At 38.6% G+C, this 27,421-nt stretch overlaps 2 protein-coding genes across 2 annotated transcripts in view; one reads left to right on the forward strand and one right to left on the reverse strand.

The window, feature by feature from the left end:
- Window positions 1–5,930: 5,930 nt before the first annotated feature.
- LOC140231429 (26S proteasome non-ATPase regulatory subunit 12-like) lies at window positions 5,931–19,544 on the forward strand. The gene is made up of 10 exons (XM_072311552.1): window positions 5,931–6,065; window positions 9,563–9,751; window positions 10,273–10,380; window positions 10,809–10,913; window positions 11,724–11,879; window positions 12,797–12,931; window positions 14,255–14,367; window positions 15,188–15,362; window positions 16,090–16,167; window positions 16,890–19,544. Exons 1-10 carry the CDS (start codon window positions 5,946–5,948, stop codon window positions 17,100–17,102), a joined length of 1,392 nt encoding a protein of 463 aa, XP_072167653.1. The 5' UTR covers window positions 5,931–5,945; the 3' UTR covers window positions 17,103–19,544.
- Window positions 19,545–21,706: 2,162 nt separating this feature from the next.
- The window catches only part of LOC140232120 (thiosulfate transporter TsuA-like), a 32,500-nt gene continuing 26,785 nt past the window's right edge, over window positions 21,707–27,421 (reverse strand). Inside the window, exons 5-9 of the mRNA XM_072312268.1 lie at window positions 25,133–25,256; window positions 24,399–24,459; window positions 23,674–23,843; window positions 22,849–23,000; window positions 21,707–21,848 (exon numbers count right to left, since the gene is read on the reverse strand). Of these exons, the coding sequence (XP_072168369.1) occupies window positions 21,707–21,848; window positions 22,849–23,000; window positions 23,674–23,843; window positions 24,399–24,459; window positions 25,133–25,256 (649 nt within the window). The remainder of the gene's footprint in view (window positions 21,849–22,848; window positions 23,001–23,673; window positions 23,844–24,398; window positions 24,460–25,132; window positions 25,257–27,421) is intronic.

The raw sequence follows: 27,421 nt of genomic DNA on the forward strand, positions 1-27,421 counted from the left end.
GCTATCAAAGCTTGACATACTGTTGTAATCTGATATCTCCCATTCATATTCTTTTAGACTGTGTACAATAGGCATTGATAAAGCTAATGATGTAATGGTGTGCCTAGACACTTTCAAAATGCAAGTTTTGCATCAAATCATGGATGATTACATGGTGAAGCTGATGTCACAAAGCACCATTTTTTTTTTTTAAGTCCGGGAAACTATACCTGAGCAGTTCGTATTTTTTGTCCAGGATATTGTTCCACTGGAAGGAGAAACCACTTTTTTTTTTTTTTTTTGGTGGATACATTATGCTACGGGTTCTTTTTGCACAGTGCATTTTCATGCATGTGTATTTTGCGATAATGTGTTTCAAGAGGTATATAACAAGAATGGTTGGTACAAGTGTGGGGCGCACAAAGCATATACCACAATCATGTATTGAAATTTCTATAAACCATCACTATATGCGTATAGGAGCTTGTCAAGGGAGATGAAATGTGGCCTTATAGACAAGTGACCATTATAAGCAGTTTTGTGGCCAAATGAGCTTATCAATAACTTGTGTAGTAACTGTCACATGTATATGTAATGTCGTAATTAAACAAATTGTCATGTCTCTGTAAAAGGTCGAAAGACATTTTGTATTGTCATATTTCAGACATACATGAATGCTAGAAACAGGGTATGGTTCATAGTTTCTAAATAGTTAGTAATGGTGTTGGGCCCTCAAGTGGGCAGCTATATGAGATGCAGAAGCTGTGGCTGAAACATTGGGATGTATATATCACTGCTCAGTTTACAGAAAGACAAGGCTCGACTGCCAGTTTGTGGCCGCTGCACACCGGTAGAATATTTCCCTTGGGAGCTAAATCGGATGTCCTGTAGCCACGATCAACATGTGACTGCTGTTGTGTGTTATCTCCTTATTGTACATTTTCTCTTAAAGAGAGTTAGTAGCAGTTAATTGCACAAAGCAGGTGGCCATTATAGACAGGTTACCACTGAGTCAGTTGTCACTGTATCATCTTAAGCCCACTGCACACTGTACGACTCACGACCTTACGACTGACAGGCTTTGGATCCGAAATAAATCACAATAACCTCAGAATAAACATGTTTGTTTATTTCAGATCCAAAGTCTGTCAGTTGTTTAGTTGTGAGTTGTATAGTGTGCGGTGGGCCTACGTAGATGCTGCTTCAAGAGGTGGGGAGATGCGGACATAATAAATGACTCTTGGAAAGACAGGATAGCAATCTGCAAAATAAATGAATAGATCAATGAACATTAGAGATATGAAGTAAAATGTTGACATCTCTATCACAAAGAATGAACAAAGTGTGTTGCATAATTTACCTGTAGATAATGCTTCATTAATCATGACTTCAACAAATTTTGTGGACAAAAAAGGATTGTATCCTTCAGTGACAAATATAATATGCAGCTGATTTTATGACGTTCCAGTGGGTATGAGTTTTCGGTTTGATAATACATTGTTGTGCAATGTAATGAAGTTGAATATAACATTTGACACAATATTTCCAAGCAGTCATCTAATGTAAAGGAGGTGCACTTAACCCTAACTTACCTGGGCTATGTCGCGCCCGGAACGGTATGCCCGGGCGCGACAAATTTGGTCTCAAAAGTTGCGCGAGACTTGAAATTAAAAAGTCAGCGAACGGCGCGGTCAAAAAATTTTGCACGCTGGAATGGTCGCGGAATTCATCGAGGGGGAGGGCCATTATGGCCCCCCCCCCCCAAGGTAAGTTAGGGTTTATCATGTACGGTACTCATTGATGTCATTTAATTGACATGCTTTTTTTTTTTTAATAACTAAATACATGTATCTATGTAAATGTTTGCTGGTGTGCCATAATCTGTTAGTCTGTGACACTTGTAATCATTCCTTCAAATAGTTTAGTCTCATTTTATCTGGTTAAGGTGTCTGATTAATGTATCAGTAACCATCAACATTTGCACTTATAACTAGCTTGACATATCCTAGTATATCAAATCCAAAACTGTATTGAGCAACATACAGTGAACTATAAAGTTAAGCTGAACTTCCCTGTTTTCCTACGAGATATGAAGCCTCCCTATACAGTTCATGCATGGTTTACCTAGTTCCTGAAAGCAATGTGTCCTGCCAAAAAAGAAAGAAAGAAAGAATGTGTATGTGTGCGTGTATGTATCTATAAATGTGTGGTTTTTTTTTTGTGTGTGTGAAACTTTAAAGATGTATAACTTTTGGACAAAGTGCCCCATATTCCTCAAACAACAGTGATATGCTCTTGTAATATTGCTGCCTTCACTTAGTTGACATAATTTTTTTATATACAGCATGTATTTCATTCCCATTTAACTAGAACATAAGCTTTTTTGGCATAACTTCTAATTATGAATTGCATACTCACAGATGAATATCAAAATATCAGTATGTGTTTATATGAACTTTTGTAAATGTATGCTACCTACATTTTTATGCCATGTTCACATGTAGCTACATAAATGCCTAATACCTTGTCATTTGAATCAGTTCTTCCAACATAAAGATTATGTCTTCACTTGTAGGGCTAGCTAACTTTAATAGTGATACGCATGCAGTCAATTTTGAAATGAACGTTAATACTTGCCTTGTTTTGTAGGATATGTGAAAGAAACAGAGAAATCATGTTGAATGCATTTTCTACAGTGACATTCAACAACAACTATGATTAGAACTCCCTAGAACCAGTACAGGGCTTACGTAAGTTGTTCGACAATGTGAACACTTACTAATGCTCAATAAAATCAGCATAATTTATGCTCAGGCAAACCTCTGTGCATTTTCTCTCTTCATTACTGTATAGTGTAACAGAAGAGTTTACAAACAATAATATGGGTCAACTGAAGTGTATTACAACTTTACCAAGGTGTGCCGAGGTACATCAGGGCCCCATTTCATAAAAAGTTGATATGATCATCAACTCTTGCTAGAATGTCAATTGTCATGGTAACAATGAGAATCCAGCTTCCTGATTGGCTGTTGCTATTGGAAGTTGCCATTCCAGCAAGAGTTGCCATCCAAACATCTTTTATGAAACGGGGCCCCCAGGTGCCAGGGAATTGTTTTTAGGGTGGGGCAGCAGGCTGAGGAGCAAATGATTGACCTTCCCCCACCCAACACCACCCCTCCCCCCCCCCAAAAAAAAAGGAAAAAAAGGAAGAAAAAAAAAGTAATTCTGTGACTCTGAAGAAACCTAGACAGAAAAACAACAAATCCATCTGTATACAGAGGACTTTTATATACCCAGGTATATGTAACATTAATTTGTTTTAATTACTTTTATATAGAGAGGGATTCAGTGGAGCCAGATAAAGTCTATGCAGAACATACATTTATATCCACAGCAATAAATACAAACTGATATTTCGGTCATAATATATTCTATGCTACATGATGTACCTTGGTACAGTAATTGTTTTTCTACACATGCAAGCGATGCGCCGCCCACGGCCTAATGGTTTGTGGTTTAGCAACCATTACTTACAGCAGCTTATAACTTAATAGCTTATAACTTACTTAAGTACATAGGGCTCACACCTGTAAATATAATGGAATGTCCCTGAACGCTTCACAAAATTATACTAAAGATACTAAAATAGATGAAGAACAAAAATTGATTAATATTCAGAAATGCAGTTTGGCAAAAAAACTGAATAGCTGCAGATATTGAGTATGAATTCCTCTACAAACTGCACTTGGTTGGAAGATGAAAGCTATCATCTCATGGAATTTGAAGGGACTATATTTCATTGGGTGCATGCACAGAAAATATGTGATTTTTTGAGTAAAAAGAACTCATAGTCTGGCTTTGCAAACCCTTGGACATTGAGCTGAAGAACCCCCCTTGGAAATTTGATGGATGAAAAGGTATATCTCACTTTTTCAGGTTAGTGAAGATGAAACACCTCATTTCTCCTAGCTAGTTTACAGAATTTTTTGAATTTTGAATTTTAACACACGTCTCTATGGGGACGGTACCTGTGTGAGCCCTATATAGAGTATGCAAGTAATGCACGCAAATCAATGGAAATTAAGTATTCATCCCATACAAGCTTTGCTGGTTTATGTTGATCTATTCTGTCAAATCCCCCCTCTCCTCCCCCTCCTCCCGGCCCCTCCCTCTCTCTCTCTCTCTCTCTCTCTCTCTAACTCTGCTTAACTACACTTTGTTTTCTTATTGTTCTTGTACGTACTATAGATCTACGTACTATAGGCGAACCTTTGGTCTCGCGTCAAAGGTTCGCCTTTTTGCCGATGATGCAATTTCTTACATGACCATCGACAATCAACATCATACGCAAAATCTTCAAGAGGACCTAAACAAAATTGGTGACTGGGCGAAAAAATGGATGATGGATTTGAACACAGATAAGTGCAAGGTTTTGACAATATCCAGGAAAAGAAGTAAGGTGCAACACGTGTATCATCTAAATAACGCCCCTCTTGAATCTGTTGAATCCGTGAAGTAATTAGGTGTAACCATTACTTCTGATTTGAAGTGGACCCAACACATCAATAATACTGTCAATAAAGCCAATAACGTGCTTGCATTTCTCAAACGCAATCTTCGCATAAAATCTTCTGATGTTAAAGCCACAGCTTACAAAACGTTGGTTCGACCAATTGTTGAGTATGCTTCTACAGTTTGGGACCCATCCACCAAGAAGCTAATCCACCAAGTGGAAATGGTCCAGAGAAGAGCTGCGCGATTCACTTTAAATCGCTACCATAACACCTCAAGTGTCACCAAAATGCTACAAGAACTTGATTGGACCACTCTGGAACAGCGCAGAGAAAATGACAGGTTAATTATGATGTACAAAATACACAATAATCTTACTCCTCTTTCAGCACAGGACTATATTATCAAACAGGCTACTCAGTTAACGAGAGCCTCGCAACCACACTCCTATCAGGTACCGTATTCGAGAACTGAATCGCATCGCCATTCGTTCTTCCCAAGAACTGTAAGGAACTGGAATTCCCTGTCGTCAGACATTGTTTCTGCGCCATCTGTGGGATCATTTCGAAACCGTCTAACGGTTGATCACAGTGGCTAGTTGTTTTCGTCAAATTTTTCTATGTGCTTGTAAATATCTGTAAATAAATTGTATTATAATGTAAATAGCACCAGTCTGCAAGAATCTTCAGGCTATTGAAGGAGGCAGACTTAACCAGAAGAAGAAGAAGAAGATCTTAGTACAAAGTGGTTGAATTCTTGAATACGGTAATAAAGTACCGGTAGTCATCATGCACACAACTTTGAATGGGGTACAGCTCGTTATTCCGAAGGTTCGTTATTCCGAAGGCTCTTCAGTCTGAAGATTCCTTATCCGAAGGTTCATTTTCGCGAATTTCATTTTTGGATGAACAAATCTTCGGAATAACGAACCTTCGGAATAACGCCACAAATGTTCGTATTAACGAACCCTTTTCAAAATACAATGAATGAATCTGATAAATCAAAGTCTTTTACAGTACTTTTGTGACAATAAGGTGATGATAATACCCCCTTATGCAAGGATAACTGCATGAACATTATATATTATATTCATCATGTAGAACTATACACCAACACTGCAAGATTTATTTTTGAAAAACTCCAGTGTGCATCATTTTCAAGGTGTCCCTTTGAGAAGCTTTACAACCCTTCAATGTGCAATTTCTCTTATGATGTAGTGGCAAATATCATCAAAACACATTTATGATTTTAAAAAATCAATTAAGAAATGTGACTTGTGACCTGTACTAGACCTAGATGGTCGAGTTCTATTCCGTTCAAATTGGCAACAGTTTTGTGCACCACCACTTTGAGAATGTGATAATTTTCAGACATACCCCCTGTACGTACGTACGGTATATTTATCACACAGTACTGATGACTTGGGCTGACTCCGCCGACCGTATTTGTGGTTGATGATAGGTTGCGCTGAAAGGTTCACAATCATGGCTGATGATGGCAGAATTCAGAAAATGGAAGTGGATTACTCGGAGACCGTCGATAAACGGCTCCCGGAATTTGAGCAGTTGGCAAAGGTAAGGAGTTATTTATTTGATCGTGTTTTTCGTTCTTAATTCCGCCGAAAGGTGTGCATTTCAATGCCTTTTCTTTTTCGCTGCACAGAACAATTGCAAGTCACGTTAGAGTAACTGTAGTCCCATATGCTTTATGTTTGTGTGTGTGTGTGTGTGTGTGCTTTTTTTGTGTGTGTGTCACATGTCGTGTGCAAATAAATCTTGTTTTTTCTGCATGATGTGGTATGCGGTGGTCTGGAGCTGGTGGAGCCGTAGATGTTCCTTTTTACTCTCCATAAGTAAACCATCTACAGATCTAGATCGCATGCTAGATCTATAGAACACTAGATCGTACTATTAAATTATAAACACCAATAAATGCAACCATGGCAAAATAGCAAGTCAAACTCAAAGTGAAAAGACGAACAGCCCGTGCGTCACGTCACCTCAGCCCTGCCCTGCTCATGACATGAGGATCCTTCCTCTCTCAGTCATATTGAGCACCTCGGCCGTGCTCATGAGATGTGCAGAGATCCACCGAAGCACAGACGCAAGGGCAAGCGCGGGTTCGCTCCATGCAGGACTGTTGTTGTTATGGAAGCAGGAGCCCGTCAAAAACATGGATATACGTCGCGTAGTAATTTGAATTGCTACACGACGTTAATAATTACGTCGTGTCGTTATTCGAATTACTACACGTCGTAATTCGAATTACTACGCGACGTAATTATCTATGTCGCGTAGTAATTCGAATTTGCTACGCGACGTAATTCCAAATTACTGCTCAACGACTTAACGTCACGACATTAAATGAATTAGTGTCGTGTTGCAATTCCTAATGCTACACAATGTAAATAATTACGTCGCGTAGTAATTCCAATTACGACGCGACGCAAATAATTACGTTGTGTTGTAAATAATTACAACGCGACGTAATTCCGAATTACTGCTCAACGACTAACGCAGCGAATTAACGTAGCGATGTTAAATTAACCAATGAAATCTTTCGTTATTTGCTCAGTGATGCATCACGGTGCACGTGCCAAAGGGCTAGACACTCATTTCCTACAGCATGTTTGTCAGTATTTGGTTAGCAGATATGCTTTGAATACATATTTTCTGATACAATGTAGGCCCTATGATTTAGGTTTTAAACATTTCATAGGATTGTATTGTCAACAAAATGCATATGGCTCGCTGTATAGCAGGGAGGTGGAAAGGAACTTCCACCTCCCTGCAGTATAGCCAGCTTCGGTTTTCACCAGCACGCAGTGAGCGGATTGCATGCGCTCCACTCCTGGGTTTTTCACCCGCTATTACAAACGATCCCATTGGTTGAATTAACGTCGCTACGTTAATTCGCTGCGTTAGTCGTTGAGCAGTAATTCGGAATTACGTCGTGTTGTAATTATTTACAACACAACGTAATTATTTGCGTCGCGTCGTAATTGGAATTACTACGCGACGTAATTATTTACGTTGTGTAGCACTGGGAATTACAACACGACACTAATTCATTTTATGTCGTGTCGTTGAGCAGTAATTCGGAATTACGTCACGTAGCAATTCGAATTACTATGCGACGTAAATAATTACGTCGCGTAGTAATTCGAATTACGACGCGACGTAATTATTTACGTCGCGTAGTAATTCGAATTGCTACGCGACGTATATCCATGTTTTTGACGGGCTCCTGCTTCCATATGTTGTCGTGTTGAGTGTTAACAACGTTACACCTATCGGCCTGATCCGACTCAAAATTTGCTGTGCTCGTTTCTGCGGCTCTCACCTTTCCACTCACATATCGGCCCCATGAAACTGAAGTCTTACATCATTTTACAAATATTCATAAAGAGAAAAATAAAATCAGCACTAACCTGATCTTGTGCATATATTCCAAATTACTATTCCCCACACTGGTAGAGTAGGTGCAGATGGGTACTCGAACTTGTCAAACTAATCACTTTGTAGGTACAATACCATGAATACTCTCTACTTAATTGGGTACTCCACATAGTCTAATTGACTTAAAAAGTGAAAAACAGTTCCTGATGTGTGTTACATATTAACCAGATAATTGGGTAGGCATTCCAGATAAATGGGTAGGAATTTTCCAGAGTAACCTGATTTATTTCCATAATTTCCTGCAGAAAACCATGTACACATGAATGAAGCGTAGATTTGACAATTTACATACAATGATGTAATTAACAGCGTTATTTTAGTAGACCAGAATTTGCCAAATTGCAATGCTGTACAATGTAATTAAACTTTTGATAGATTATTTTTAGTGATATGAATGCACTTCACCAGTCAATTTAACTTTTTGACAGAAGTGTTCTGCTGTATTCTCATCTGTGCCTTTGACGTTTAAAAAGTTCGAGGTATGCCGTATACCAGTACCACACATGATATGACATAAACAGAAAATTAGAGCACTGCTTTGTATTTCGAATGAATACAAATCACTTTGAAAGTGGTTTTAAATAAAAAAATGAATTAAGGAGTATGACATGCATCAAAACAATGTATAATGATTATATTTTTCTAGTATGTTTCCTTGTGGAAATTATTAAATCATGCTGAATTGTCAGAAAACAAGAAGTGGAAGGTGTATCTCAGTAATCTGTGTCTACTGTCAGGGTGCTACATAACTTTATTTTAACACTTGCCCGGTTGGGCAAGCAGATTTTCAAATTTGCTGCAAAGCACTTGCCCAAATACTGATTTTACTTGCCTGAAAATACAGTCCAAAATATAAGGAAATAATAGAGAAAATCATGTTTAAGTCAAGGGCTTGATAAAAAAACAATCATGTGAATAAACAGCAAACATTAATTTGCACACTTAAACACATCATGGCGTAACAAACTCTGTCTAATCAAGTGTTGCGGTTGCATTGCATTGGAGCTTCTTCACGTAACTGGGTGAATGTAGGAACATTGCTGAAATGAAATATAAAGTTTGTTGCACCACTAAACAGCCATTATCTTTAGGCTTCTGTATGGTTGACTGTGGGTTTGTTGGGGGGAATAAGGGAAAAAAAGGTGGCTTCAACATTTTTGGCTTACCCAATTTGGGCAAGCATTTGTTCTCACTGTTAAAAAACACTTGCCCAAATTTGATTTTTTACTTGCCCCGGGCAATCGGGGCAAGTGCTTATGTAGCACCCTGTACTGTATGAATGGGGTGTGGTCGATGATGGGGAGGAGCTGGACTACTGATTTCATTCTTTAGAAATGACTCATATTATGAGCTATCGTACAAGTGTAAGTTTGTTTTCAAATGAATGACTGAAATTAGTTACATTTTTATTTGCCTGTTTTATATACAGTACATTTGCACACTGTACATGTACATTGAAATGAATGATTGTGATATATGCAATCATTATGTATTTAATGAAGTCATATATAGATTGCTAAATAAAAGTGTAAGTGTTAACATATCCAAATGCAACTCTGAAATGATGTTACGACAGCTGTCATCATTCTGATTTTTTGTGGCGTGGCATTTAGGAAGACAAGCTAACAGAAGCCTTGGAAGGTCTTCTCTCCCTTGAGAAGCAGACGAGGACAGCTGCTGACATGCACTCCACAGCAAGGATCCTTGTAGCCATCGTCAAACTCTGCTTTGAGGCCCGCAGTTGGGAGACGCTCAATGAACACATCATCCTCTTGTCCAAGCGAAGAAGTCAGCTGAAACAGGTTCATGAAATCCTCTTTAATAGCCTTTTACCAAAATAAACCAGTGTATGAGCTTGTCATCTTTAAAAGGATGTACACTTGTACATGTATGACTTCTCAGAATGTAATGATTGATAGAATGTTGAGAACAAGACATATTAGACTTCAGAGAACCAATCTAATGTTTGAGCAGAGAGGGTTAGGAGTTTTAAGAATTCTCTCACCATGAGATCTTTACAGTAAAAAAAAAAATCAACACTATTTGAGTTGACTATTCTGAATAGATTGTGTGTGGCAATGAGAGTCTCACCCAATACTGCAGAGACATTGTTCATGTTTATGAATAGGACATGTTTCTTTTACTGAGTCTAACATACTGTATGTTGTACGAGTGTAGGGTGTTGTGTTCTTATTTTCTCATCTCTCTCTCTCTCTCTTTTTCTTTTTTTTTTTTTTTTTTTTGAGGGGAGGGTCTTTTTGTTTATCCTGGTTCATCATTTACTTATAAGGATGATTTAAATATCTGTGTTGTTTTTCCTCAGGCTGTAGTGAAGATGGTGCAAGAAGCATGTACTTATGTTGAACAGACACCGGATATGGAGACCAAACTCAAATTAATTGATACTCTGCGAATGGTCACGGCTGGAAAGGTAAGAAGTGCAGAAGTTTGTTCACTACTTACCAAATTCCACATTCATATTTTTATGTACAGTGTAGTAACGCAGTAAATTTATTTTTTTGTTTGTTTCTTTCGTATTAGTCAAATGCTATACATAGCCTACCATGCAGTCCTATTCAGTGCTGCAGATGGTCACTGTGAAATGCGTCCATTATGAATGGTTAGGTTGTATCTTTGCCTCGGCCATTTCGGATTTTCCAAATTGAATGAAACAGCAGCTAAATTTAGACAAGTGTGAGCTGTAATCACTTCTCTTCCTTATGAGATATAAGGAAATTGCCACTGCTTGTCTCATATCACATGTCATGGCTTGTTTGTGCAGCATGCATATTGTCAGTGTTACAGGAATGCATTACTCAATCTTGTTCAACCCTACTTCTGTTCTCTGTGTCACATTAGATTTACGTAGAGATTGAACGAGCGCGGCTGACCATGACACTGGCCAAGATAAAGGAGGGACAGGGAGACATCACAGAGGCTGCTAACATTCTCCAGGAACTACAGGTAATTCCACCGGAGCATGAAGGAGACAGTCAGTTGCACTTCCCTCTGTTCTTGTCTTCTAGCTTATGGATTATTTTCAGTCGTAGAATTGCTACGGTATCTTACAATCAGAGTTTCATCCGCATCTTGCTTCATGGCCTTGCTCAGAGAGATTTACAATTGATTTCTGTATGCGCCATACATTTTTCAATTGGGGCGTGTTTGACAAGTTTGTGAGTGGGAGAATTCTTGATCAAAAACCACATTGACAGAGGAAGAAATAATGTATCACTATGCAAGAGAAAAATTATCAATTTCCCACCTTTGATATGATTGTACAGGGTATATGCATTATGGCAGGAAATATTTTTGCAAGGTGTTAAATTTGCAAGTATTAGTTGACTCGAGTAATTTGCAAAAATGTAAAGGCTGCAAAATATACTTTGTGTAAAGATTTGCTACATAAAATCATTGCAGCCTCCATAACAATCACTGTAAGTACTGAAAGTTACAATCAGTGTATAGTGTTTTATGAAGCATAGTCATGTAATTTCGCCGAGAGGTCTGTTACGCATGCATCACGTAAAATAATCTAGATAAGAAATATATTGATTTACAGAGTCATGCTAATGTTACATAATAATGTCAGTCCGCTACAGATTGCCATTCAGTACAGACCATCCTGGTGGTAAAATGACACATGGACATATCATGTGCACACAGAAATGACTTTGCACACTGACAAAAATTCAGTGAGCAGTCATCTCTTCAAAATGCAAGGATTGTTGATGTAAAACTTGAAACCCTTTTGCGATTTTCATCTACCATTAGGTGGAAACATTTGGCTCCATGGAAAGGAAAGAGAAAGTCGACTTCATCCTGGAGCAAATGCGCCTCTGTCTGGCCAAGAAGGACTACATCCGCACCCAGATCATCAGCAAGAAAGTCAGCACCAAGTTCTTTGACTCTACGGACGAGGAGGTCCAGGTATTGTCACATGAATTCCTGTGCTTCTCTGGGGTCATTTGAGATGCCATTTGTGACAGTACGACTATATTTTACAACAGATATTAAATAGTGATCATTATTCATAAAGTTTAAAAGAGCTGTGATACAATGGGTCATTGGTGTCGCAGCAACATTATCCTGTATTTGCTTTATATATTGAATTACAAAAATTTATATTCAGAAAACTGCCAGTTGTATCCTCCGGATGACAAAGCCACATGAGTTTACTTGGTCTCCCTGACCAGATGAACATATGAAAAAGATAAATGTATTAATAATTATATGAATGCACACTTAAACTTGGTAATTTATTGGTAGATTTCATTTAATCTTGATGTGAGTTGTGTCCTTATCAATTTTAGTAATGCTGCCCCCTATGTTCCAGCCTTTATAGGCAACTTTGCCACATGTCTTGTGTGCACTCCTACCAGTCTCATTTCTTACCTGATTTCAGTCAAATGTGCTTTTATTGTGTACTGCCAGACAGTCAAGCCACTTATCATATTTGATGACAGGGCCTCTCAGTGTTCTGAATTTTTGATCTCAGACAAGTAATGCCTCAGTTATTCAATGTATGCACCTTATATTCATCAAGTCTAATTTTTCAAGAATCTAGACTTCCTGACACTTTTGCTAGTGGTTAAATGTGGGATCGTTTAGTACAGTAATGAATGGAGAAGTGTATGCATGCCTGTCGCATTCATATTTTTGCGAATAGCACCCAGCTGGCAAAATTTGTGAAAATAAAGACCTGCGAAATAAATGCCACATACAGTATCTTATACATCCAAGATTTCATACTATGGGGCTTTGGGATACATATGTGTTGCATGGTAACGAACCCATGTAGTTTTCAGTCATGCTCACTTATATAATTCTGACCTTTAAATTTTCAGGCACAAAAGCTGAAATTCTACAAGCTGATGATAGAGCTGGACCAACACGAAGGAGCTTACCTGGGCATCTGCAAGCATTACAGAGCAATCTACGACACCACCATTATTCAGAATGACGAGACAAAGTGGAAAGAGGTATGATATGCAATGTAAACAGTGTCCCATGGAGAAGTGTCTGTCAAATATTTCTTACCCAATGCCATGCATTTTGTGGGCTAAATGACAGGATATTAGTCTAGTTCGAACAAATATGTTTATATGGGTTTATGTTATTAGTATAGGCACAACTCTGACATTTTCTCACTGGTAGTACAAAGATAAAATGAATAAGGTTTAGGTAGGACTGCCACATTTAAGAACAATCAAAAGAGTCTTTCTAAGAAACCCTTCAGTGGTTGGCTTTTGCACGTTATCTTGTAAGTTTAAATTTGGAATGGACATCATGTATTTTCGAAAAAAAGAATTGAACTCATTTTTCAGTGGAACAGATTTTTCTTTTTTTTTTTTTTAAAATCATGAAGATCTATCTTCAACTCATACCATTGTAAGCAAAAATTACAAGTACCGAATGGAAATATTTTCCCATGCTCCTTCTAGAACTATGGCCGTGCTTATATGTTGCTTAGTTTCTGTTAATCTTTTTACAAGCATTCATTTTAAAATGTTGTGAATTTGTAATCTGGAGTTGTTGTTTTTCTAGATTTCAAAATGATTTCAAGTCATATTAATGTTTTGAAACATTGCATGAGTACACAATATATTTTGAGTGCTGTTGCAACTAAATATTCAAAATTGCACCAAGTATGCCCAAATGGTATGACACCACTCCTCAAGCCTTTCTGTGCCACTGAGAGCAGCAGAGAGTTTGTGATACTCTTGTTTTCATCTGCTTGACACTTAGCATACCAGATTAAAGGGATCGTATAGTTTTGGTTGAGACCTAATTTCAGCTTTCTAACATTTTTTGGTGAGATAATGAGAAACTTCTTATGAAATATGAAAGAACATGTAATTCCATGTGGAATTCAACGTTTATTTGATGAAAATTGGTTTTGAAATGGCAGAGATATCCAAAACAGAGTGATTCCAAGATATAGTGTGGGTCCCACACTTTATAACAATCGCTTTGTTTTACTTTGTTTTTGGATGTTTCAGTCATTCCAAACCCGATTTTCATCAAATAAACTTTGAATTCCTCTTAAAATGGTATGCTCTGTACTATATCATAAGTGTTTTTTCGGTATCACACAAAAAGTTAAAAGCCCAATTCTCATCTCCACCAATACTGTACCATCCCTTTAATCTCCCGTCCATAGGTTTGTAGGTTTGTGTGTGAAATTTGTGTACATTTGACTCATTGGCACAAAAACGGTTAAATTCCATGTTTTTGTGGGTTTTTTTTTTTTCAAAATACAGTCAATCTCCTGATATGATGATATTATCACTTTGTCCATGCAGGCTCTGAAGCACGCCATTCTGTACCTGATCCTCGCACCGTTTGACAATGAACAGTCCGACCTCATACACAGGGTCAGTCAGGAGAAAAAGCTGGAGGATATACCAAAGTACAGGTGAGCAGTGATCTCAGCATTTAACATTTGACCTTTGAGCTTTTCTAGGTTTGAAGTAGTTGTGATAAGTATCTACCCAAAGGTATGGAGAATGCATAGGTCTTTCATGAAAAAAAAAAAAAAAGCATGCAGAAAATACCAATATGTGGAGATTGGTCTTATTTCATCTATAAAAGTGAGTGAGGAGTACACCATGAGTGAATGATGCAAGCAGCCAAGATAACAATTTTATTTTAGCATGCTTCCATCAAATGACATACAGTCCCTCAAATAGTAATGATAAAAATGTTTGCCAGTGGCTTATATGCAGGATGCCATAATGCCATTATTGCCAATAAGTTTTGATGCTAAAATCACTTTTGTTATCAATTCAGTATAACTCGTTTTCAATAGCTCTTTTCCTTGTTTCTTACTCCTATTTTGCACGAATAGTATTCTTCTGCAATTGATTTCTTATTTTATTGTGATTACTGTGCATAGTAAGAATACTCTTCTTCATCTTGACTGATGATACCCTGCACCATTGTTGTGATACCTTTAAAGACTATTGATAAGACAATTAGAGGTGATTGGTAATGCTTATGCATGTAATTGATAATCATCACTGAAGACTGTGTTGTACAGTAATAAAGCTTTTGAGTTCCTCACCCCAATCTGGATTCACAAGAGTTTGAATCTTGTAGCTGACCACCGTATATCAACACTTTTGTATCTGACCTCTCTATGACAAGGTTCCTTTGCACTTTTTTTTTAATATTTACGCAGTGTCTGTTTACAATATCTTTGATGTTTTACCATTTTCTCTTTCTGACCCATACAGGGACCTGCTGAAATGTTTCACTACCCCGGAGCTGATGAGGTGGCAGCAGGTTTGTGCCATCTACGAGACCGAGCTGAAGCAGGGTTCAGCCACCAGCCCCCCGACGGACGTCTTCTCAGACTCTGAGCAGGGCAAGCAGCGCTGGAGTGACCTGAGGAACAGGGTGGTGGAACATGTGAGTCGTCTGGAAGTCGAGTCCTGACATCTTTCTAACTTGTTAACAGTTGTTTGTGATTATAACAGAGCTGCCATATAGCATGTTTTTACAGTAGTAAATGTCTTCCATGTCACAACTCTGTCGTTTGTTCATAGAAATTGTGGTTTGGGGTAATATTTAGCAGCTACAACACCTCTCCCTTAAAAGTCAATGTTGCTAGATTTCTGCAAACATACTATAATTTAGTGCAAAGAACAGATTTCTTTCTTACTGAGTTCATTTTGGAAAAAGAACACTGTAAAGCAAGATACTTTCACGGCATGAAATTTTTGCAAGTTGGAGCTGATGGCCTTTTCACAGCTTGAAATTTTTGTGAATTGCCATTGGTATTCAATGTATAATAATGATGTAGACAAGAACCTTCGCGTGCATTTCTAGTTTTACAGTACATGTCCTTTGTGAAGATTACATATGTATGCATTTGCGACTAATATCACTGTTTCCATAAAACATCCATAACTTCAATAGTTAAGTACTGATTTAGATGAAGCCTTTACCATTTTGTACATCTGATTTTACTCAAGTTACGCAGGCCAACCTGAACGTTTTGTGGAATTGCAATTTGAAATATGGAGCAAATGAAAAAAAAAAAAAAATATATATATATATATATATATGAACAAATGCTTGGCTCTTCTCCAAATGATTGACAATCATTCTGATCATTCTGTCTGTGACTGTGTAGAACATCCGAGTGATGGCCAAGTATTACACCCGCATCACCACCAAGAGGATGGGGGAACTCCTGGAGCTGTCCGAAGATGTAAGTTTGGCAGACCCTCTGCCAGCTCTGTTTTTTAGTGTACCATTCTTCTCAACATTCATGGCGTCAGTAAGAGGCTAGGTGTATTGCAGAAGACACAGAGTGTGGATTCAACTCACTTTCGCTCTCCATGCAATTCACTTATTCATCCTCAGCTTCAAGGCCTATTCTTTTTTTTTCAGACATCCTGCTACTTTTAAATTATTGTTTGTCTGCAACCACTCCCAAGGTTTTGATATACATAGTGTTCTCAAGTTGTCAATTTGTCTGTAGGCTTGTTTATTTAATAAATTAGGGGGGGGGGGACACACACACACAAGATTTTCATTGAACTTGGAAACATGGCGCAACAGGTCAATCAAGTCATTTGTTTGAATTGAAATTGGAATTTAGAATAGCATTCTTGAATGTGAGACCAGTTTTGAAAAAAAAAGAAGTTTAGTCATTTACTGCAGTATTTCAGCTACTAATGCATCCACCCTTGGATGCTTGATATGTGTGTAAATTCTTTGAAAGAAGTTTTCCAATAGCATTCAAGTTTATTTTGTGAAATACGACTTCAGAGATCTTGTTCCATTGAGAGGTCCATACCTGTAACATGACTTCAGTCTTTTTATCACAGGCTTGTAATGTTTGTGCAAGATACTGATAACACAGTCTGAATTGTCTCATGTGGTTTTGTCTAATCATTTGTCCTTCTTTCGATCTGTGTGTGTGTGTAGGAAGCAGAAGCATTCCTGTCCAAGCTGGTGGAGAAGAAGACCATCTATGCCAAGGTGGACCGGCTGGCTGGCATTGTCGACTTCATGCCGCACCGGGACCCCAACGACATCCTCAACTCGTGGTCCAACAATCTGAACGACCTGATGCACCTCGTCAACAAGACCACTCACCTCATCAACAAGGAGGAGATGCAGCACCAGTTCGCTCACTGACTTGCTGTCTTCGCCCTCCTGTAGCATTTAGATTTAATCACCTGGGGGGTGTTTCATAAAGTTGTTCATAAAGTTACGAATCAGGAGCGACTGGTGATCAGTTCTTGTGCTGAATTATGGAAATTCCGTTAAGTATAGCACATCAGAACTGATCACCAGTCGCTCGTAAGTTGTTCGTAACTTTACCAACAGCTTTATGACACAGGGCCCAGGTAGCGTGGAGATACCATGGAGTGGGAAGGCTGGCCTGGTTCAGATATATTTGAGAATCCCCGCAATGAACTGTGTATAGCTTGAACGCTGATCTCTGTGTAAGTACGCACCCATCGAATGATCTCGACTGAAGTCGGCCGTTACCAGTGAGCGTACATGTCAACGCACATCACGGTATTATTCACTGATGTGTGCTATTCGTGGTTTTCGAATGTACCCAGTTTGCAGCAAAATGAATCAGGCCACCCATGAATCCCCACACTACTGGGTCTCTAAAGGATCTATGCAATGTGTGTTGACTTGTGTTGATTTATAATACTCTGAATAGACACTTACGAGGCCAAATCAAAATCTTAATCCATGCGATATACATTTTTTTTTTTCGCTATTTCCCTTCAGATTACTTTAATATGCCAGCAAATGCAATATAATTTGTTAGTTGTATTCGTAATGTGGAAGCAAGCAAGAAGTTATTGCTCAGTTAAGGGCAAGGTGCATTCTAATGTCTGTTGTTGATCATATGAGTAATTTAGCAGTGCTGGCCAGATGATGTCATAGACAGAATCTTGGTTTACAAGCTTCCCTTTGGGCAGATCCAAGTAATCTGAAGAAACATAGCAGAAAAATTATTGTAAGATATGTTGTTCATATTTAGATATTCATCTGCTCATATAAGTGATGATCAGGATATTATAGATCAACACAGGTCAACATGCATTTGCATTGCATGCAAAAGTTGTTTAAATTTAGTCCGAGGGAAGCCCATGGCACAAGGACATTTTGTATGGTTTCTGAGGAAGGGAAACCCTGTTTGAAAGGGATTCAATACGTTGTTTGCTAGTGACAGGCCTGCCAAGTAGCGGTCACATTGACTTCTCACGTGTGTGAACACCTACAAAATGACAAGCTGTCATCATTCATCATGCTCAAGTACTTTGTTTTTAACAATTACCACAAAAACAAGGATTTCTTTCTGTATTGCCTTGTGTTGCTCTTTTGACTAAACCAGACCATATAACTGGGGGAAAAAACAGTTCAGCCTCTCCCAGATGCTATTTCAAATAACTGGCCACAGTACATCTGTGTGAAGGGGGATGAGACTGAATATAAAGATATGCACCCTGACATATGATGGTAATGATACTCCCAAGGATTCAAGAAAAACATTTCATTTCCTTATTTTGCTATGCACTGGCATTTCTTCATGTTTTTTTTTTTTTTTTTAAGTCTGCCAGTTTGCCAGTTTGCTGCAGATTTTAATTATCTTCCCATTTGTGTTAATGTGCATTGTGTGTCAACACATTGTAGCATGTGTACCCACAAATTGTTAAAAGCCAGAGGTCCATGTTTATGATACTGTGTGACATGGTGTACGAGTGCATTTCTGGTAAATTGTCACAGCAAATTGCTCACTCACGATTTTGAACGTCTGTATTGCCTTATCAGAATGGTACTATGGAATCCATACAACCATTTTCAAGTCAATATGAGAGTGCATGGTTGGGCGAGTCAGAAATGGTGTATGCTCATCTTGTCACATCAAAAAAACTGAAGTGTACTCATAATTCCTAGACACCAAAAACCCTTTTCCCAGAAAATTGAGCTAAAACAAACTACCTGGTAGCAACTGTCCAAACAATGTTACCAAGGAAGTATCATGAATAGATATTTTATTTGCAAAGCATCTTATGTGAGTAAAACCTCTCTAACAAGAGTTAAGTTGTAAATATGAAACACATACATATGACCCAAATATACTTTGGACTATAAAGCTGAAGATGTAGGAAAGTTTTTTGGCCCGTCACTGTTATGGCAGGCAAGTATGGAGTTCTCTTGAACACACACACACCATACCACCAAACCTTGTTCCCCGAGGTGGTGTAGTGGGGTGTCCGGATCAGAAAGCTTCCTAGTGTACCTGTATATCTGTGTCCAGAAATCAGTCTGAGAGACTCTTGTTAGAAGATATTTCTGTCAGGATCCCTAATTTGCATACAGGGACTGGGTTATGCCATGAGAATGGTCTTGGCAAACTCCAGCAATTTTTTCCCCCTTCCTGTAGGTAGTTAGGTATTGTATCTATATTTGTCGGATCTGTTTTAGATTTACCATGTCAGTGGCAAGAAAAATGCTACTTATGTGCTGTTGTAACATATAATTGTAGCATACTTGTGTATGTTAGCATGATAATAAATGTAACATGCTCAACAATTGAGTTGTACAGTCTTATTATGTGTCAAATCTGGGGTTGGCCATGGATTGCATGGTTTGTGAGAGTATGAAGAGTAGATGAGAAAGTGATGCAGCTTTAAGCAACCATCATGTAGAATAGGCTGACTCTAAGTTTTCTTATTTCAAATTTTGAATTTCTATATTAGTACAGTGAGAAAAAAAACATTGTTACGTCACATTTTTTGCCATTGTATATTTGACTTGAGAAATGTCTTGTTATAGGACAGAGATTAAAGCAAGAGATACAGAAAGGAGAAACAGCATGGATATACAAGTTTGAAATTAGAATTACTTATACTCTTTATTGTATTTGCACTCCAATATATACACACTGATATATAATTTAGAAACATATTTTTTACAAACAAAGATAACATTGCATAATGATTTGTTAATTAATGGTAGAAATGACACACGGCATAATAAATTATGATACAGGTCCTTGTAGCTGTATCAAGATCATGTCAGAACATCATGAAATGTACATACATGTATCTGCTAATGAACATTAATCCAAGGAATATTTTGTCAAGAATTCATAGACTTGGATATACTTTGCAAACTTTTGTCCTGTGCTTTGTCATATTACTGTGTATGTCACTTATCCCTTTGATACCTGAATCCTCTGTTACCATGGTAACTGAATCTACAGTGAAACACCATTTTGCATTCAAGTTGAATTTATTACATAAAGCAAAGAGAAACACAGAAAGGTAGAATGAATAATTCTACATGGCAATAATAAGGTGGTCTTCTTTATCCAGGGTAGCCTCTTCAGTGTTGCCACTGCTCTACCAGAGGGCCCTGCCATTATTATTACCCTAGCGTTGTCAGGTAACCATTTTTAGAGGGTCTCGGTGGGTAAAAACATCTTGTCCAAGGCACTTGACGGGATTTGAACTCGGGACCTCCCATTGAAAGTCAAGTCAGGGGGTGTGTCCTCTAAGCTATAGTGCTCCCATCATTTTGAATTTCATTCAAATGAGGGACTCAAAAGCAAAACACAAAAAGTTATAGTGTTACAAAATTTCAGACTTTTCTTTTAAACAATGTCATCAAATTGTCATATGTCAGATCATTTTTACATTCTTCCCATTGGTTGGTAACTGAATAGAAACAAATCCTGTACGTCTGTAAATTGCATTAGGTCACGGATTCATCAGCCACAAACCCAAGCCATGGCAAAGTTATTACAATTCTGTAGTGACTTGATGATTATAGTTACAAGTTGTTGTCTTAATTTCATATCAAAGAAGGAAATCTAGAGATTTGAGTGCCAGTCAGGTGGGAACTTGTAAGGCAGTGATCATCATCACTTCATGGACTTGTTGCATAATGTACTTTTGAATATATCACGGATTCATGAAACTTGTGATACAATGCACTACAAACTCCTGTAAAACTTCTACCTTTCTGTCTGATTTTACATTGTTCATTTACGTGAACTCAAATACAAGAGTGAAGATCGTGTTTGGATGAAATGAAACTACGTAATGCTGTGGGGAAATTGATTCGGTCGGATAATGCTATACGAGTAATTAATGGTGAATAATATTCCCAATGAGGCAGATGATAGTGCCACTTTCTTGACTAAGCCATGAACACCGAAATGCGTACTGGGTGAATGATATTACATTGGTTTTTATCATACAGTGCAGGAAAGTCATAATTACACAAAAATCATCAGCCATTACATGATGTACAATCACGTGATACCACATTCCCTCCAAAGGAAAATATATATGCCCGAACCACTGTGATAGGAAGCAACATACGCCCCTGCTTTTTGTTGCACCTTTTGTTTTTTCTTCGGGCGGGGGGTGGGTGCGTTGAATGATGCTGGTATGAAAAGATGTAGGTGCCCAACTGACTCCTCTTGTTTCACTGCCATTATACAAGCATGATCTACACAAATCCACTGTGTCTGTCAGGAGTCAAACCATCTGGGCATATAGTGGGTGTGGATCTGCGCGATTATTTCTCGTAGAATTTACCGTTCTTCCAGCAACATTGGTGATGTCAGCCAATGTTTTGTTCACACACCATTCTGCAGGGCTAAGCCACTTTCTTTGTAACCACTCCTTCGGCCAGTCTTCGCTCGGCCTGTGGACGTACGTGGTAAACAAGTCTCTCGTCCGAAGCGGCGGGGGCCTCCGGGCCTAGAAAGTGTAGTAGTCCAGGACGCTAGAGTTGCAGACGGCCCAGAAGATGAAACCGATGGCGGTACCACCAGCGAACATGGCGGCAACGGCGAGGAATGAGAGAACCGATAGGACTGCCATGCCGGACAGACCGTGACCACTGGACCGATGGCATACACCGGGGGAGAGAGGGAGGGAGAGAGATGCACAGGATTATACCGAGATTATCATTTTCATCTTTGTTCTGTGCGTGCTGTAGGTTTTTATGTGTGCAGGGGGTCAGTGTGTGTGCGAATGGGGGAGAGAGCAGCGTTTAAATTCCTAGCTGATTCTCGAATTGTTCTATAGGCATACATAGCAACAATCAAAACGTAAGTATAGCACTATCAAAGAACATCATAATTTTTTCCGAAAAGATGACTGTGCGCAGAATTTCACCACAAATGGAAAATATGACCCAGATATAGAAAACTGTCCTTCCATACATTAAACGGGTAGGAATATATCACGCAGCACGCATCAGCCAATAGGTGCAATTAATGTGCGCATTTATATTTCTCTTCGATTATTTACATAAGCACATCTAGTAAAACAAACAAACGAAAACAACATCGGACAACCAATGGCAATTTAAAGAACTCTTCCAAATTGTGACGAAAGTGATGTGAGAGGAATATGAATCAAAGAAAATTTCGCGATTATGAGTCCAAACGTAATGATGAAAGAGCGTATGTCTGAATATATTTCTTCTTGTATGTGCTTCTGTATGGGTCTCTTCTTGTATTGATCACAAACATGAATATACATGTATATATTATTGCTTCCTGTGTATTATTCAAAAGCATGTTAAATTTCGATCATTACTTAGCATGTTCTGTTGAAAAAAAAAATGAAAATGAAAAATGGAGATTGAAGCTTGAAATAGCGTCAGATAAATACGATAAAAGAATGCGATGACACCACTATTGATAAGAGGAGGGATTTTATATGCGACTGTTAAGGGTCCCGTTTTACAAAACTTGTTATCAGTAAGAACTGCCACATTTCTGTGACAAATTTGCTCTCAGCCAGTCAGATGCAAGGATTTCAGTAGCTTATAACAACTATCGTAACTTGTTATTGATAACAAGATTTATGAAACAGGGCCCAGGTGTACTTACCTCGTGCAGCCACTGGCAAGCCTCGATCCAAAAATGAGCAGAAATCCGCCGATGAATGAGGAAGCTAGACTCACTCCCGGTACGCTACCGAGGCTGCGCGACGCTGCGGCAGACACACACGCACCGACGACTGCTCCAAGCACATACGACACCTGGGGAAAAAAAGTAAAAGAAAATATAGGTCTATATAGGTTTACTTAACTTCATGTTTACTGACAATAAAACTTGAGAAGCATTGTTATGAGTATTTAACCCTTTGCACGAACATTTTCGGAAATCTGTTTTTATTCTGTTTTACTATCTTTACTCTGGTTAAGATTTTCGGAGGTAATTTCATTTCCATGGCAAACTGCGGAATATCAGTTCCAAAATTACCAACACAGTGCCGCATAATAATTACGACTATCAATCATCAATTTCTGGTGAATGTTAATCACAATGACAGCGACAGTGATAACGCTAATGATGATAATGATGATAGTAATGATGATAATGAAAATAAGAATAACATAATAACACTGATGATAATGATACGAATCATATTAATAATGATAGTTATGATGGTGATAACCAAAGCAATAATGATGACAATAATATTGATTAAACGTTATACATCCCGGGTCTGACGTTTGGTCTGGACTCTCATCAAAAACGCTAGACCAGAATTCACAGCCGGTTTCATTCAGGAAGGGAAATTAGATCGTGAATACATCTTGTCCTCCAGGGCTGGACCCGAACTCGAGATTTCTCGTAAGAATCAAACGCTCGATCCCGTATAGCAAGCGTTAGTACTGTTCACTGCAATAATCGAAGCTATTTACATACCTGCCACCAGTTTTCCGAGCCTCGCTTGAACCGGGCTAGGTAGGGCAACCACTCTTCCATTCTCCTTGTGACGAGCACCTGTGCGCACAGCGTGCAGAAGCTGCTGCTACCCCCAATAGTATCACTCATTAGTAGGATTAGTGGGATCTGAAGACTGCCGATCATAATTCCTGTATGACGAAACAAAGAAAGTTACTGTTATAGCTAAACAACAATACCAGGTATAGTCATAACAGGGAGGAGTCTCTTTCCACCTCCCTGGTCATAATGGAAGCAATGATTATGGTACTGACGATCAGAATAATAAATACGATGATGATAATGATGTGATAATGATAACGGTAATATTGATTAGTAATATAGTACTAATATTTCTATATTTATGTATTATTCTTCCTCTTACAGTTCAACATTATCTTAACATCACTATGATTACTAGCAATACTATCGGTATAATGAGAAGACGAATAAAATGTCACAAATATTACAGAATTACGCAAATCTCTGAATATCAATTTTCCTAAGCCAAGAAAGATGCAGTCTTCCAATACTGCACGTACTGAAATGTCTTCATAAGCATATACTTTTTTTTTAATGTAATACAGTACACTGCACTCGGCCTGGCGTCTTATGATGACGTAATTGTGGAACATGCAAACAACAACAACAACAACAACCAACAAAACACACACACAGTAAAAACCAAGAATAAGGGGATGACATACCCGACACGTAAGGTGGCCACGCTAAATTCTCGAAGAACCACGATCCTTTGACATTGGGATTCTGTGTGGAAAAAAAAAACCCGAATACGTTGTATTTAATATCTCCTTCGCTTTCATGAATTATTTTTTCGCTAATTTGCAGAGCTTCATAAACATCGGATTTTAGATATGCGACACGAACGAAAAGACGACGCAGCCTCCCGGGTTGAAAAATGGAAGCAGCTGTCTCGCTCATTGTGCAGAACACTATTGTTGGCTTATTTAGCGTCGTCGTATCGTTCGTGTCGCTAATGAAGACATGTACACTTGTTGTCATCTTGACGCTGAATGATCACATTGATTAAAATGAATGATAATGATTAGAAAAAAGCTAATACAAAATGTTCCAGGAAGTTTAGGAAGCCAAGTCAATTACAAAGTCACCGGTAGGCTGATTTTGATAGATCAGAAAATCAGACGGGTACACGTCACGAGACCGACACCCATCATGGTCATAGACCCCACAAGTCATATAGCCCATGAGTCATACAGCCCAGGAGTCATACAGCCCACGAGTTCGACACTAAGCAAACAAGGCCCACGAGACAGACACATTAAGTCCCGTGTTGTAGTGTCGAACTCGTGAGCCGTTTTTAGGCTACCTATGGTATCTAACTCATGGGCCTTATTTGCCTAGTGTCGAACTTGTGGGTTATATGACTCGTGGGTGACCCCGATCAGACTTCTGTACTTACGGCAAGGTCTGTGGTCCATGGTTTGAGAATTTCTATGGTGACGACTACCAGGCCCATTAACACGCCCATAGTAGCAGCAAGGAACGCGAAGTGCACCTTCCATTTGTCAACGAAGGAGTCCGCTCTGCATCGGGTACAAAACAGAAACGTATGTTACTTGCTAATTCCTTCAATAATTATTTCCTTCATGATGAAGACACTTGTAACTACTATGAAATTTACTTCGAAATGGGTGAATCCATGACTTCAATATGTTTGTTTGTGTGTGTGTGTGTGTGTGTGTGTGTGTGTTTGTTTGTTATGTTTTGTTTTGTTATATGTTTTGTTTGGCAAAAGAGAGACGGACATTAGGTGTAGGTTCATTGCAGTAATATTGTATCAGTCCCTTATGACCAGTGGCGTATCTAGGGAAAACGGCGCCCGGGGCAAGTACAAAAATTGCGCCCCTAATTTCTGAAAAAGTGTTCAACCCCAACACCATCCCGGTAGGGACTTTAAATAAAGTCCACATGATGCCTTTTCAAGCACTTAAAAAGGGATCTTTTGAGGGTGATTTAAATGTAATGAATTTTGATAGATTTTGGCGAGCGAGCGCAGCGAGCGAGCCGAAAATTTTTGTATTTCAGCTTACAAAACATGGAATTCTTGTCATTTTTTGCTTACCAAATCTTACAATTCTAATCAAGATATAGTGACGGCCTTATAGATAACGATTTATACCAATAAAACTGAGGACTTTAAAAGATATTCAAAATTAGTGAGCTGAAATTTGTATATGTCCTCGTCATCATCACGTATTGTTCTTATCTTTTCTTATATAAATTTTGGCGAGCGAGCGCAGCGAGCGAGCCGAAAATGTTTGTATTTCAGCTTACAAAACATGGAATTCTTTTCATTTTTTGCTCATTAAATCTCACAATTATAGTGACGACCTTATAGATAACGATTTATACCAACAAACTGAGGGCTTGAAAAAATACTCTAAATTAGTATGAACGAGTGAGCCGAAATTTGTATATTTCTGCGTCATCATTACGTTTTTTTCTTATCTTTTTTATTTTTTTTTGCGCCGCCCCCCCCCCCCCCCCGTTCGAAACCGTTGGCGTCCTCTTTTGATCCAATCGGCGATCGCTTCAGAACGAATGAAATTGCAGTCGCTGCTCCGTGTAACATTTTTCCTGCTAAATATAAAATGACATGAGTGAACACAATAGACATTATCATTTTGTCCGCGTCATCGTCACGTTTTGTTCTTATCTTCTTCTCTTTTTTTATATACAAATTTTGGCGAGCGAGCGCAGCGAGCGAGCCGAAAATTTTTGTATTTCAGCTTACAAATTATGAAACTCTTTTCATTTTGTGCTTATTAAATCGTACAATTCTAATCAAGATATAATGACGGCCTTATAGATAACGATTTATACCAACAAACTGAGGACTTGAAAAATACTCTAAATTAGTACGAGCGAGTGAGCCGAAATTTGTATATTTCCGCGTCATCATTACGTTTAGCTGTTATCTTGTTTGATTCGGGGTTTTTTGCGCCCCCCCCCCCCTTATGTTCGAAACCGTTGGCGCCTTCTTTTGATCCAATTGGCGATCGCTTCAGAACGAAAGAAATTGCAGCCGCTGCTCCGTGAAACATTTTGCCTGCTAAATATGAAATGACATGTGTGAACACAATAGACACTGTCATTTTGTCATCATCACGTTTTGTTCTTACCTTCTTTTTTATATAAATTTTGGCGAGCGAGCCAAAAATTTTTGTATTTCAGCTCACAGAACATGGAATTTTTGTGTGAACACAATAAACATTCTCATTTTGTCCGCGTCATCATCACATTTTGTTTTTATCTTGATTTGGTTTTCTTCCCCTCCCCCCCCCCCCCCCCACCATTCTCCCTTCCCCCTTCCGGGCGAGTTTTTTTTTTTTCCCCTTCTTCTTCTCCTTTTCTTTTTTTTTTCTTCTTCTTCGTTTTTTTTCCTTTTTTTTTCTTCTTCTTCTTCGTTTTTTTTTTCGTTTTTTTTGCGCCCCCAAGGAGTGGCGCCCGGGGCACGTGCCCCCCTTGCCCCCCCCCCCCCCCCTAGATACGCCACTGCTTATGACCACTGGTGGGGAAATCAAAACGCAGGCAAGTCTCAATCTAATCGTCTGACTGGCATCTAAACTGACTCACTGATTTGATGTGTGACTGAGAGTTAACATTTTGTTTTATTTTGTCCTTTCAAGCAGGGCACAGAAGGTATTTTATTCAACAGTATTCAATCCCTGTAATGTTTATGTCCTAG

The sequence above is a fragment of the Diadema setosum genome, chromosome 8 (genome assembly GCF_964275005.1).
Source record: "Diadema setosum chromosome 8, eeDiaSeto1, whole genome shotgun sequence".
NCBI classification, from domain to species: domain Eukaryota; kingdom Metazoa; phylum Echinodermata; class Echinoidea; order Diadematoida; family Diadematidae; genus Diadema; species Diadema setosum.

Coding starts and splice junctions, on each gene's coding strand:
- LOC140231429 (XM_072311552.1), top strand. CDS start 5,946: ATGATAGGTTGCGCTGAAAGGTTCACAATCATGGCTGATGATGGCAGA. Junction 10,381..10,808: donor GAATGGTCACGGCTGGAAAG/GTAAGAAGTGCA, acceptor GTGTCACATTAG/ATTTACGTAGAGATTGAACG. Junction 14,368..15,187: donor GAGGATATACCAAAGTACAG/GTGAGCAGTGAT, acceptor TGACCCATACAG/GGACCTGCTGAAATGTTTCA.